The following is a 13,084-nucleotide window of genomic DNA, read 5'->3' on the forward strand; positions in this document are numbered from 1 at the left end:
CGAGACATACTCTTACCGATGAATCATTGCTTTTTTCTTCTGCACTTGCACTTAGCAGAGGTCGGAATGAAAATTTAAAAGTTAGGAAACAATTTTGATAAAATTTTATTACATCAAATATCAAGGCTAAAAAAATAAATAAAAAAGTTATTCTCAGCATATACTTCGTTTCTGTTTCATTTATTCCGACTCCCCCCCCCCCCCCCCCCCCGAAAAAGACGCTTCTTCGATTTTTTTTTCTGGAAAATCTGGAGCAATCTCAAGTTTGATCGTAAAATATATAAATTTATTGCGAATGCCTTCTTTTTTTAGAATTTCCTTACTTCAAAAGAAAGATGTCAAACAAAAATTGTCACACACATATATAGAAAGATATCTCCCTACTTCCAAACATTTTAGTGGTTGTCGAATTTCTCCCGACTTTTCTTCAACCACTTTCATTTTCTTTGATTATTGTAGGTTTTGCTGGTACGTCATCCTTGTTTTCTGCTATTTTAAATAATTACAGTGAGTTTTGTATTTTGGTTCAGCAAAATGTTACTTTTATTAATTTATATTCATTTAAACTCATTAATATTCCCATGAACAACATCATGCGTACACTGCTACTCTTGTGCTCATTTTGTAGAAGTTGAGTAGGTAGAAACAGGGAATCTAACTGTAAAACTGTTAATCATCTGATGTGATTTACTGAGTAATTAGAAATTTCCTCAATAACATAATTCTGGTTTATTCATAAAGGAATAAAAAAGCGAAAGAAATGCAGGGGGAAACCCTCAAACGTCTTATGTAAGCAAACACTTTTTGAATATGTTTTCATATAACTGAAACATTTTCATTCATTAAACCCAGAATTTGACAAGAACGAAATTTTAAAACATTAAAATGACTTGAAATTTGGTAATATACTGATAAATGAAATGAACTTTATATAGTATTTTAATATCCAAAGAAAAAAGTAAATATTTCAATAAGGCTAATCATTGGACTCAATCATTCCCATAGTTCCAATTGATTTTAATTTTAGAATTTAACAATGCATCTAAGACTTTCTTACTTTATTTTTAGTTCATTTACTCACTTCTTTTCTTCTTTCCAACTGCACTCTAGTGAGAAAATAGGGTTGACATTTAGAATGCAGCTTTCTTTTGAAACAATGAAAATTTCTGCATTTAATGCATGTGAAATAAAATGCATAACCAGACCTAATACATTATTATATAATTAAACCTCAATGAAACATTTTATTTAGAAATTAAAATCTACCTCATAACTGCTCTTTGCAGCAACTTCCTAGAAAAGAGAAAATAAATAAAACCTGTCTCAAAGACAAAAAAGGGAACACAAAAAATAAGTTATAAGCAAGCAAATTTACACACATACATTTACAAATAACTCTATATATATATTCCCAAATGATATAACCTATTGTATTTAGCTATAACTGATTTATCTGTGGCTTAAAAGTAAGAAAAATATGCTTTCAAAAAATTACCTGTAAGACATTTTTTGAAATTATGCTGCAAACTTTTTTTTTGTACTATACCTGTATATGACAATATTATACATTCTTAAAACAAGCACAATCAGAAATGTATTATATTTTTCTACCCAAGAAAATAAAACATAATTGAAAACTCAATTTAAACCTTTATAAAATCAAAACGTCTAAAACTGTCTGTTTTGAAGACTTTTCAAACAGAAGAAATTTTGAATTGTAGCCGACCCTTTTGAGAAATAGCCAAGACAATATTTTCCCCTTAAAATGAAAATTACTTGGGGGGGGGGAGAGAATTCGCTCATTTTAAAATTGAATGCTGATATTAATTTTGTTAATGTCATGCAATGTAAAACTTCATTTCTAATACCTACCAGTACTACTATGACTATACAAAAGAAAATATTTTCTGTTCAGTGCATATTTGAATGAGAAAGACAAGCATTTTCCCAGTTATTTCTAAACAAAAAGTAATTCATTGAATAAGGGTGATCATGATTATCAATTTGTCATATGACAAATTGTACAGATATTTGTAAATGCAATGGGCAAAGTTACTTTTGACTCATGTTAGAGCACTGCAGTTGTTTTTAATACGAAGGTTTTAATATTAACAATTTCTTCACATAATTGCTTAGCACTTTTGCAAGCTGACGACCAAGTAATAACGCTCAGAAGAGTAATTTTGATCTGAACATAGGTAAATGCAAAAAAAAAAAAAAAAGAGTTCATGATGGTTTCAGGATATGCTTATGAGATTTGATGTAATTCCCCTCTCCCCTGTTTGATTTGAGGGAGAAAAAAACATTGCTTTTCCACCTGTGTCACATTATTTCTCACATAACACTATACTTGCTTTCATATCAAATGTATTTATTTTGCTATTAAAAAAAGAACATTAGCAATGGTTTTTCCACTTCCTTTTTACCATATCAATTATTTTTTTATTTGTGAAAAATTTCCTAGAAAAAAATTAGGATGTTTTGAAACCAAACGTAATGTATAAATACTACTTTTGCAAAGTTGCAACTGATATGCTTATTAAGTGACTGAGCATATCCGTAAATAATTCTTGTTTTTGTTACATATTTTATTTATAGAGCAAAAATTACACTGCTTCTCTTTTTTTCCCTTTTATTAAAGTACAGTGGCCGCATATATGAATCATGTTTGTTCCAAATAGTTTTGGTTCCATAAAGCGACTGATGCAATAAAGCGGCTAGTTCAATAAAGCTGGATTTTGTCCTGTTTTTGTCGATTTGATTCATTAAAGCAGTCGATTCAATTAACCACAAATTCAATTAACCGGTGTCCGCTGTATATGAAACGTAAAATATGTGGTAATTATTGAAAGAATACAGAATAAAATTTGAATATAAAGTCTTCGGTAACATATTTATTTGTACACACAACTGTTTTTGGAATTTGTTTAGTCTGTAAAAATTGCACTTTTTGCACTAATGTGAAAAAAAAAGTAAAATAAATAAAAAATTGTATGCTAGTATTAGGAGCAAATTAAATTAAAGCAAAGGCAGAGGCTCAAAACAAGTATATAGTTAACAGAAACAAATGACGCCTTCAACAAAATTTTTACTGGGGGGGGGGGAGTTTTGAAAGGCATGCAAAACAAAAAAAAAAAGGGGGAAAGCTTAAGATAGCCAAAAAAAAACCCTTAATAAATATTCAACAAACTTAGTTACAATTTTACTTACAAAAGTAATATTTTAGTCCTGTAAAAGAATATTTTCTTTGCCAATAATTAAAATACTTACAGCATTATTTATTAATTCGAACATGAAAAATGTACATAAACTTTAAAAAATTCATGTGAGTATTATTAATTTAAAATGTTTGTACATGTATGTATAAAGAGACATCTTTGTTATGAATGCAAATTTTCTATAGACACAAAAGGAGAATTTAAAACTAATTTGTTAAATTTTTCCATCAACAGAACTTATTTTTGTACAGAAAAATACATTAAAAAAAGGAAAAAAAATAAATAAAATATTTTAATCTTGGTCATTATATACTTAATCTACAACAAATAGAATAGAGAGTATCTTCGATTGCTTTCACATTCATGTACAAAACTTTGTTTGCACACGAAGAGACATTATAAAAAGAAATAAATAAAATAATTAAATATCAATAATTATATTCTACAACAATTAGAACAAACTCGGATATTTCCATTAGTTTTTTACATTCATGTACAAACCATTTCTTGCACATGAAAAGGCATTTTGAACAGAAATAAATATTTTTTAATATCAGTCATTCAGTGCTTTCTTAATCTACAACAAATAATAAAACCATTTAAATTCATTTGTTTTTACACTCATGGCCCGATAATTTGTACATGAAATGACAACACAAAAAGGAATAAAATCTTCTATTAGTCATTATTACGCAAAGGAAATAAATAAAATCTTAGTCATTATATGCAGAAGAAATAAATAAAATCTTAGTCATTATATGCAAAAGTAATAAATAAAAACTTGTATGATTCGTCATTATAAAGCTTTGTCAATCTACAACAAAATTTTTGAGCATCATTGTTTGTGTGCAAAAGAGTTTTGTACACCAAAATAAATTATGGGAAGAAATAAATAAGGTACATTTGAGTGCTGATCATTATATGCTTTTCAATCTGCAACAAATAGAATGAAGTCGAGTTATCTTTTTTTTTTTACATTAACAAACATGGGACTTTTTGTCTTTGTTATCTAATATTCATCTTCAAAACTGTTAAAACTTTGAAACATAAAACAAGTTTTTTTTTCTTTTACTTTATCTACAAAAATACCAATTCCTGCCAATAAAGGTCTCTTTGGTAGAGTCACATTTTACAAAGTCATTGCATGATCTGCTTGGCAACTGGCAGGTTAAATGTTACTTTATACATGACCTGGTGAGATAGTAATGAGTTTTTAATCAATGGCTAACTACTTTCATCACAAAATTAAAAATAACTTATCTTACCCTTAATTACAACAAAGAAGCAAGTATTTAACATTAAAATTAAAAGAAAACAAAAATGTATGTAACAAACTTCCTAACTGCTTAGTACAAAAAAGGCAAGTCAAATTTCTTCACATAAATGAATTAAAATATAAAAAAGGAGTATTTAAAATGTGTGCAGTTTTAATTTTACAAAAGTGGATTAGTGAAGATTTAACTTGAAAACAGAAAAGAATATATGGCATATATTAGTAATTTTGAGTGAATTAAATAACTAAATGAAAAAAAAAAATGCTGCCAAACTAATGAACAGACTTTACAGGTACATAAGCACATCATTTTGATGTCATCCCATAAAAAAGGTCTTAAAATTCTGTAATTATTTAAACAAATAATCAATAATAAATAAGTTACATCAATTTATATTTTATAATAATACCCACACCTTCTACCAGATAGGCTATTCAAAAGCACTGTTAAAAATATCGTAGAATGTGTGAGTTTACAGTTTATTTCTTTCTCACTCAGCACAATATTTTCCTTGGCAATGGGCCTGGAGCTGGAAGGTCTTTAATGTTAGCCGTTACTCCACAGCTAAACATTATGCACAAGATCACTATGTGCAATGCAGAGGCTTGCATGGTTAAAAATTATGGACTGAGTTTCACTGCATGTCCCATCACGAAGAATCCATGTAATCTGGATCACTATTAGAATCGTCTGAAGCTGAGTCTATCACCCGTTTCCGCTTTTTTTTGTGCTTCTTTTTAACCTTTTCTTTTGGTATTTTTGGAGACTTTCTGTTACTCCGACTGTGAGGTGGCGATTTAATTTTCTTTGATATCACAATCTTTGTTTTTTCCACAGGAAGCTGCGCTGAAGAGTCAGTATTTTCATTAACTGCAGTCTTATCTACAGAATTTGTAGCAACTGGTGCAACATTAATGGACGCTACAGGTTTAGCCTGATTGTCCTCATCCTCATCATCATCCGAAGGATCAATTGTCAACATCAATTGCTTGAAATGGATATATTGTTGAACAAGTTCTTCTTTACCTTTGTCATCCAACTTTCCTTCAAATTCTTCACTTTTAATGAACTCCAACACAGTCTCTGGATTGAACCTCACATGTCCCTTGCGATTTAAAGGCCTTTCGTAGACCTTTGCGGATTCATTTGGTGAGTATTGCTGTATTTTATTATCAGTAAATCCATACATTTCCTTTAGAGTTTGTTTCAAATACAGAAGTAACACACAGCCTTGAGAGGCAATAATACATTCTTGCAGAATAGTTGTATCTTCAGGAAATCTCTCCAAAATTGCATCTACATCATCATCATCATCGTCAAAATCATCCGTTTCAGGATGAATGGGGGTCTGTTCATTTACCTGATTGGATTGCTTACTCACTAGCGATTCCCGAAAAGTTTGCAACAGATTGGAACCAGAAACGGAAAGCATTATATCCAACTGATGCATTATAAAGAGAGGCTCGTCTTGGGCCATGTATGGAAAATATGCAATATTATCTGCTATATACAAAAGCTCTGTTAGTGGTGTTCTTGCTTGCTCATCAAATAACTTTAATAATGAAAACAGAAAAGCCCTTCGACTCTGCCGTGTTGACCGCATCACAGAATATAAAAACCCATTTCGACTGACAGGACAATCAGAACTCCGGAAGCCTCGAAGAATTTCAGTCTGATTCTGTATTACCTGCTGCATTTTGTAAGACATTCGTACACCCAGCATAGCCTTCATTTGAATAAACCCGGGATATTTTTTCTCAATCTCTTGAAGTAATTGATCAGCTTTGGTTCGAATTATAGGGTCATCATCAGACCCTAAGCATACTAAATAAGGTACAATTTGCACTGGATGAACCAACCCTTGGCCAAGAATGAGCTGAATCACTTGCAGAGAAGCTTTGCGTACAGCTATTTCTGTATGTAGAACACATTCTAAAATTTGTTTTAAATACACTTGTATGACAGTGCTAGCCATACCTGATGTAACATCTCCCATTTCTTTTAAATCTTCAGATTTTGACGTTTTACTCCATTCCGCATCCTTAAGAATCATTCGCATTTCTTCTTCTACTAAGTAATTGGTTATATTTTTCAAAACCTGGCATTTCAAAATATATGAAGCAACAGGAGAAGTCAGAAGGTAATGATATAAAGATTTTACTTCAGGTCCAAGCATGAATTCGTAATGCCGGATCATGATGAAACCTAGACCCGTTAAAGCCTTTAAGCGTATGTCTTCATCTACATGCTGATTAAAATATAAAATACCTTCAAAAACACGGTCTTTTAGTGAAATCTGCCCATTTTGTTCAGGGCCAGCATCAATAGTATCAAAATCAAAATGCCGGCAAAACAAACCAACTGTATAAAGTGATCGAAGTAATTTTGGAACCATGCTTTTAAGTATTTCATTTTCAGGATTTTTCTCATATCCTTTTTTGCAAACTAAAAGAACAACAAAAAATTTATGAAAGCAATCTTTAACAAGCTGATAATTGTGAGTAACTCTATTAACAACAGCACCAAGGCAACTAACACAGCTTGGGAGTAAACCAATATGGTGACGAAGAATAAGTTTGACCATATCTTCTTCAATCTGAGCCAGAAAAGATTCACTTGGATGTTCAATTAATGGTACAACCAATTCCAAAGTTTGAGCAACATTTCTAAGAATAATGAAATCGGACTGAGTATTACATTTCATAGTAAGGTAGGGTTGAATTGTAGTAGCATGTGGAACAACAAAAGGAGGATAGATTTTGCTAAATAAATGTAATGTTGCTAAACAAGCACCAAGGTGGGTACTAGCACTACCATCCTGAGATGATTCCTCCAACTGCAAGAGATTTTCAACTAAACAATCTACAATCTGTTTACAAGATTTTACTACGGATTTGTAATTAGCATCTTCCTTATTTTTTAAGAGATTAGTAAGTAGCTGTTCAAACCACTCCAGTCCGGTATCTTTGCAAGCTTCAACAACATGAGTGATATTTTTGACTTTTTGAAGAATTCTTTCAGGTTTTTTCTCAGAAACAGGTGTAAACCACATGCTCTGAAAGACTTCCCCAACAAGCTTTTTAATGCCATCTTCATCATTGACGCGACGTATTATTTTCACACATATTTCGGGTGTTTTTGAGAAATCTGGCTGCTCTAAACAAATATCTTTTAGTATTTTAATTACTCTTTTTCGAACACTAACACCTGTGTCCAATATTCTAGCAGTAAGCATCTCGTAATATTGACTTATGAGCTCAGGACGGATTAAAATAAATTTGCCCAGTAAGTCAACTGCAGCTTCTCGAACACTTGTTGAATGGTCAAGTAATCTTCCATGCACACCTTTTTGCATATCTGTGCGGGCTAAAATGCTTGGATCTGCTTCAACAACAAGGGTTAAACATTTCATTGCTTTTGTCCTAACAGCTACAGCAGTTTCTCCTAATACTCGAAGAATCTGTGAAAGATACAAGTCAAAACTTTTAGAAAAATGTCTTGTTGACGCTAAATATTGAGATATTAATTCAGCTGTTTTATAGTCTATATGTTCTTCTTCTTTTACATTAACTTTTGGCTGCTCTTGCCTCTTAATAACAGTTAATAAAAAACGCTTCCTTTCTTCTGCTAGAGCAAGTATTCTAGCACTAACTTCATCATTTTCAAGGGTAGACTCTTCCTTTTTCTCTTCTTCCTCCTCCTCTTCCTCTTCTTCTTCCTCTTCATAATGAACTTGAGATGACCTCCTTCTACTTGTTCTTGCTCTATTCTGTTTATTTTTACTAGGTGATTTTTCTGACTTTTCCGATTTTTCAGGTTTTTCAGATTCTTCTTTTGGAAAGTTTAAGGATTTATCAGTTCGCTTAATTTCAGCAGCTGCATCTCTATACCATTGTGCTATGTAGAACTTTCGAGAGAATTGTAATGAGGGATCACTCGCAGCATTGGAATCAAGATACTGTAAAAGGGCTTTTTGTAGAATCTGTGTTTCATCCCGTTTTGCAGATTTCTTTTTGTTCTTTTTCTTATTCTTAGAGGGGCTTAAGTCTGATTCATCGTTTTCAGAAACTATCCGTTGAATAACATCATTAATCATGTCTTTTCGATCCTGACTAGTCACAGCATCTTTACGCAATCGGGCTGCTACAACACCAAGATAGTCTAGCGATGCTACTCTCAATGTCATCTCCATTGATTTATTGCTGAAATTTCTAACAAGAATTCTTCCTAAGACAGAGAGCAAAAGTTCAGATGCAGGCCATTCAGGTTTATTAACTGTGCTCAAAAGATCTTGAACAAAATTTTCAAATAATGGTCTGTAATCCATTTCTTCATTTTTTGTACCACATTTTTTTAAGAAAACAGACAAAAAATTAACTGCAGTGTTAATTGAAGCTTGGTAGGAAGTAGTAATTAATACATCTTTATCAATGTATACTTTTTCTTTTGTATCAGGATTTTTTGGGCGATCTTCATTCGGGAGTTCTGTTTTAAGTTCGGGCTCTGGTTCAGGTAGTTTCACAACACTATGTATTAATTGCAGAACTAAAGCGGTAAGCATCTGTATATTTTCCTCTGAATTTAAACGATAATTTCGAAGACTTCTTTTACTGGTAGGAAGACGAGCTATAGATGCTAAAATATCTTCTAAAATTAATTCTCTATGCTTGTCATATCTAGCAAAAACAGTTGTCACAAGACGAAGTGCATTTAGTTGCAGTTCACTAATTCCTTCAACAAAAAATGGACTAACACCGAGGGTGGAAACTTGTAATATTATAGTATCAGTTAAAGTTTGTAACTCAAGTAACTCTGCAAGCAGACTCACAGCTTCATGTAATTTGTTATATAACTGTAAAGTGGATTTTTCTTTAACTCTATGGGCATGAGCTCGCTTTTGTTTAATATTTCCAGCATAACCATCTTTTGACTTTGGATCAAGTCTATATGCAGGGTCAAATACTGGAAACACAGTATTTTGTAGTTGATATTTGAGAAAAAGAACAATTCTTTCAATCACATCTTCCAAAAATATTTTCTCTGGCATTTTTGAAGAAGTCATAACATACAAAGCTGTAAGAGAAGCATCAGCACTTCTCATTACTCTCTCCATTGTTAATTCTAGCCAGAGGCGAGCTTCTTCTTCATCTTGTTCTTCCATGATTTGAACAGGAAGTAGCTTTGCTCCATCAATGATATTCCTCTCTAAAATTGCAAGCAGCCGAACTAAGCGCTCTGTTGGAAACTGATTCATTGCATGTAACCTCTTGAGCTTAGCAGATTCATTACAAAGATCTTGTAGCTGAGCAAGGGGTAACAAGGCTTCTGGTGCTGAATCTGCATCTTCATCAATCACAACAGAAAAATCAATATCTTCCATAGCATCAAATATAACATCAACAAGACGAGAAAAATGCTGGTAAGTGTTGGTGTCCATTAGATCTTCAATTGATAGTGGCTCAAGAGCTTCTTTTTTAACTTTTTTAGATTTTAATTTTTTAACTTTTGGTGTAGCTGGTTGTACTTCTGGTGAAGCTTCTCTGAAAGATTCATCACTTTTTTCCTCCTCTGAACCAGGGGATTCAATATAATTAGTTTGCTGGCTAATACGTCTTCTTTTCTTGACTCTCTCACTCAGTGAACTGGTATTATTAATTTTTTCTGGAGAAGAATTTAAACTTCTTTTGCTTCCTTTCTCTTTACTGCAATCAGAATTTTTTCGACTAGGAACATGTTCATTGTTTTTACTTTTTCTACGTGGTGAAGATTTATTGCTTATATCAGACTCTTGGCATGATGATCTACGACTACTAATTTCAGAAGGTTTGTTTTGTGGCAGTGCTTTAACCAATTCTTGAGAAGGTACAATTTTCTTTGTTTTTATTGTAAATTGCCGCACACTTTTCTGGGCCAGTATCTGATCTTCTATACTCAGTTTTGATAATAAAACAACTGGCTCTGTAGGCGATTTTAGAAGAGTTTCAGAAACCAAAGCAAACTCTACAACATTTTCATTTTTATCCTTATGTTCAACTTGAGGTATAGGTTCATTTACTTTCCCTGCTTCAGATGTAGGCATTAATGCTGGTTGAACATTTGATTCTACAGTAGGCAGCATTATATTATTTACACTAACTTTTGCATAGGTGTCTTGAGATATATCAAATGAATTAGGTACAGGTTGCCATTGCTCAACAGCTGGTTTTCTCATACAATTAACATGGGAAGCAGCTGGTCCAACAATAACACTGGATGAATTTATATGCTGTGGAGTTGATGATGATGATGATGATGGAGATGACAATGAAATATCATTAGGATTATTTAATGGAGATATAAGGGGAGAACAGTTTGGTGCAACATTACCAATCACTTGTGCAGAATTTAAAATGTGGTTTTCTGTCCTGTCATTTTGTTTTGTATTTACGGCAGTGAGATCAACATCCTCCACACAATTCCCATTACTAAATGAATGAACTGCAGGTGAAGATTGAGGTACATTAACAAGATGCTGACTGACAAGTGGAGGACTAAATATCTGAGTGCTTTCCTGAAGACTGGGGCCAAGGGCATCACCAGTCGTTTGAGGAATCGCATTATGGTGAAGTGTGGGGGCAGGATGTTGACCAGATGATGCCACTGTATGTGCATATGGAGAATAAGCCCCAGACGATTTGGGTGGGACTACATTAAGTGTCTTGTTCTGCACAATTCTTGTACCTTGTGGTGTCGGAGGATGCTCGAGAGGAAAATAGTTCGGACTGCCGCCTTGAGTAGGACGTGGTTGACAAGGTGAAACAGCAGCTCCACTAAAAGCATGATGCTGCGGATGAACTGGAATATTTGGGCATTGCCTCTGCAACCACTGCCCAGAAGGGACATGATGATCACTGCTTCCACTTTGAGGTCCATGTACTGAACCTTTGAAAAGGCCAGGATTCCTGCCAAGCAAGTATTGTACAAGTTGTGATATCTGACCACTGTGGGATCCTCCACCGAAATAGCCATCTTTGACTTGAATATGATCAGTTGAAGCACAACCAAGAGCATCAATAAGTGGTGGGATAAGAATCGACTCTTGTGTATTCAAAAGTCTTCTAGCTTCGTCTGAATCTACTAAATGAGACAATAAGCTCTGGTGCCCAGTGACACCAGGCAATGGTGTAGGAAGAGGCAATTCTAGAAGAAGGTCTGTCAAGCTTTGTATACCCGCTAGAGTTGTGATAGGTACACTTGGTCCTTCCCCATTCATCATGACTCAGGCATGAGATCAATTTTATCTGATGATCATTTTGTCTGATAAGTTCCTTCAAGTCATGAAGGCTAAAAAGAAAGTGAAAATATATAAGTGAGAATTCAAAAACACATTACTTTCAATAATATATACAGCTCTATTAACTGAAGCGATTGAATGAAACAATATAATTAGTCACAAAGATGCAAGTTATAAATTTGTTTATTTTTCCTCCCTCTTTCTATACATTGACTTCTTATAGCAACTCAAAATAAGTAATATTACATAGATATGATTCAGAAAGAACACAAAATGAATTGCAAAAGAAGCCTTCCACTAATATCTAGCTTAAATAAAATATTGTGTAATGTATCATCGATGGTAACTATCATTCAAACTATTCATGGAAAACACAGCATAACTTCAATTTAAGAATACTTGATTTACTGATTTCCTCAATTTAATGATGGATTTCACTGGTCCGGATTTAGCTGCATTGAATGTATATGCACCTCAATTTAACGATATCCTTGATTTAACAATAACTTTTTCCAGTCCCTTGAGAATTGTTAAATGGGGTTATACCCTAGTAGCACAATTGGTTGGGAGATGGTTGGTAAATGTGGTTGGCCAATGGTATGCAATGTCTGCTTTGGCAACTGTTACCCAACCAACCATTAGCCAACAATCTGCTACAGAGCTAAACAATTTCCCAACGATCGCCCATTGAAAATATTCATGGTTGGCCCAACGATGCCCAAAAACTGAAGGCAAACGTCATCTTCATTACTTTTTCCTAAAAATGAAAGTGACTACATATTACTAAAATGTTCAATGATTAATCCAGTATTAAGTTTTATCAAGTTCATGAGGACTATTGCATTTAGGAATTAAAGCATTCTAGATATTTGGTCACTATTTGTAATTCAAGTGTTTAGCTTAATATGGAATTTATGCCAAACCTTAGATCTACAAATCCAGAAATAAATGTTTAGTGAGAATGAACTTGTAAGCAATAATAAGTTCATGGTTTTCTTGAGTGTTATAACCAAGAAAACTACAAATGTCATCAACAATCTTCAGCTTTACTATACTGAGGAGATAAATAATTACATTAAGTGTTCTGTTAAGTCAGAATAAATTAGATTTTTTATAGATATCATTTTATAATTTACACCTATGAAAAATCTAATTTATTGAGACTTTGCAGAACTTACTAAACACACCACATATTCTAGGAATAATTAGTACAGAATAACTTTGCAATGATGCCAACAAAATGCATAACATTGGTTTCAAACTTTTGCACCTTTTTTTATCAGACAATGAGCTCTGTTTCAGAAAAGATGTGAAAGAAT

General features: G+C 32.9%; 1 protein-coding gene across 1 annotated transcript in view; it reads right to left on the bottom strand.

Annotated features, from left to right (window-relative positions):
* Positions 1–2,670: 2,670 nt before the first annotated feature.
* LOC129219401 (nipped-B-like protein) overlaps positions 2,671–13,084 on the bottom strand; it is a 59,345-nt gene continuing 48,931 nt past the window's right edge. The window contains exon 8 of the mRNA XM_054853790.1: positions 2,671–11,815. Coding sequence (XP_054709765.1) covers positions 5,142–11,747 — 6,606 coding nt within the window. The 5' untranslated portion in view covers positions 11,748–11,815 and the 3' untranslated portion in view covers positions 2,671–5,141. The remainder of the gene's footprint in view (positions 11,816–13,084) is intronic.

Source organism: Uloborus diversus, chromosome 3 (genome assembly GCF_026930045.1).
Source record: "Uloborus diversus isolate 005 chromosome 3, Udiv.v.3.1, whole genome shotgun sequence".
Taxonomy (NCBI): domain Eukaryota; kingdom Metazoa; phylum Arthropoda; class Arachnida; order Araneae; family Uloboridae; genus Uloborus; species Uloborus diversus.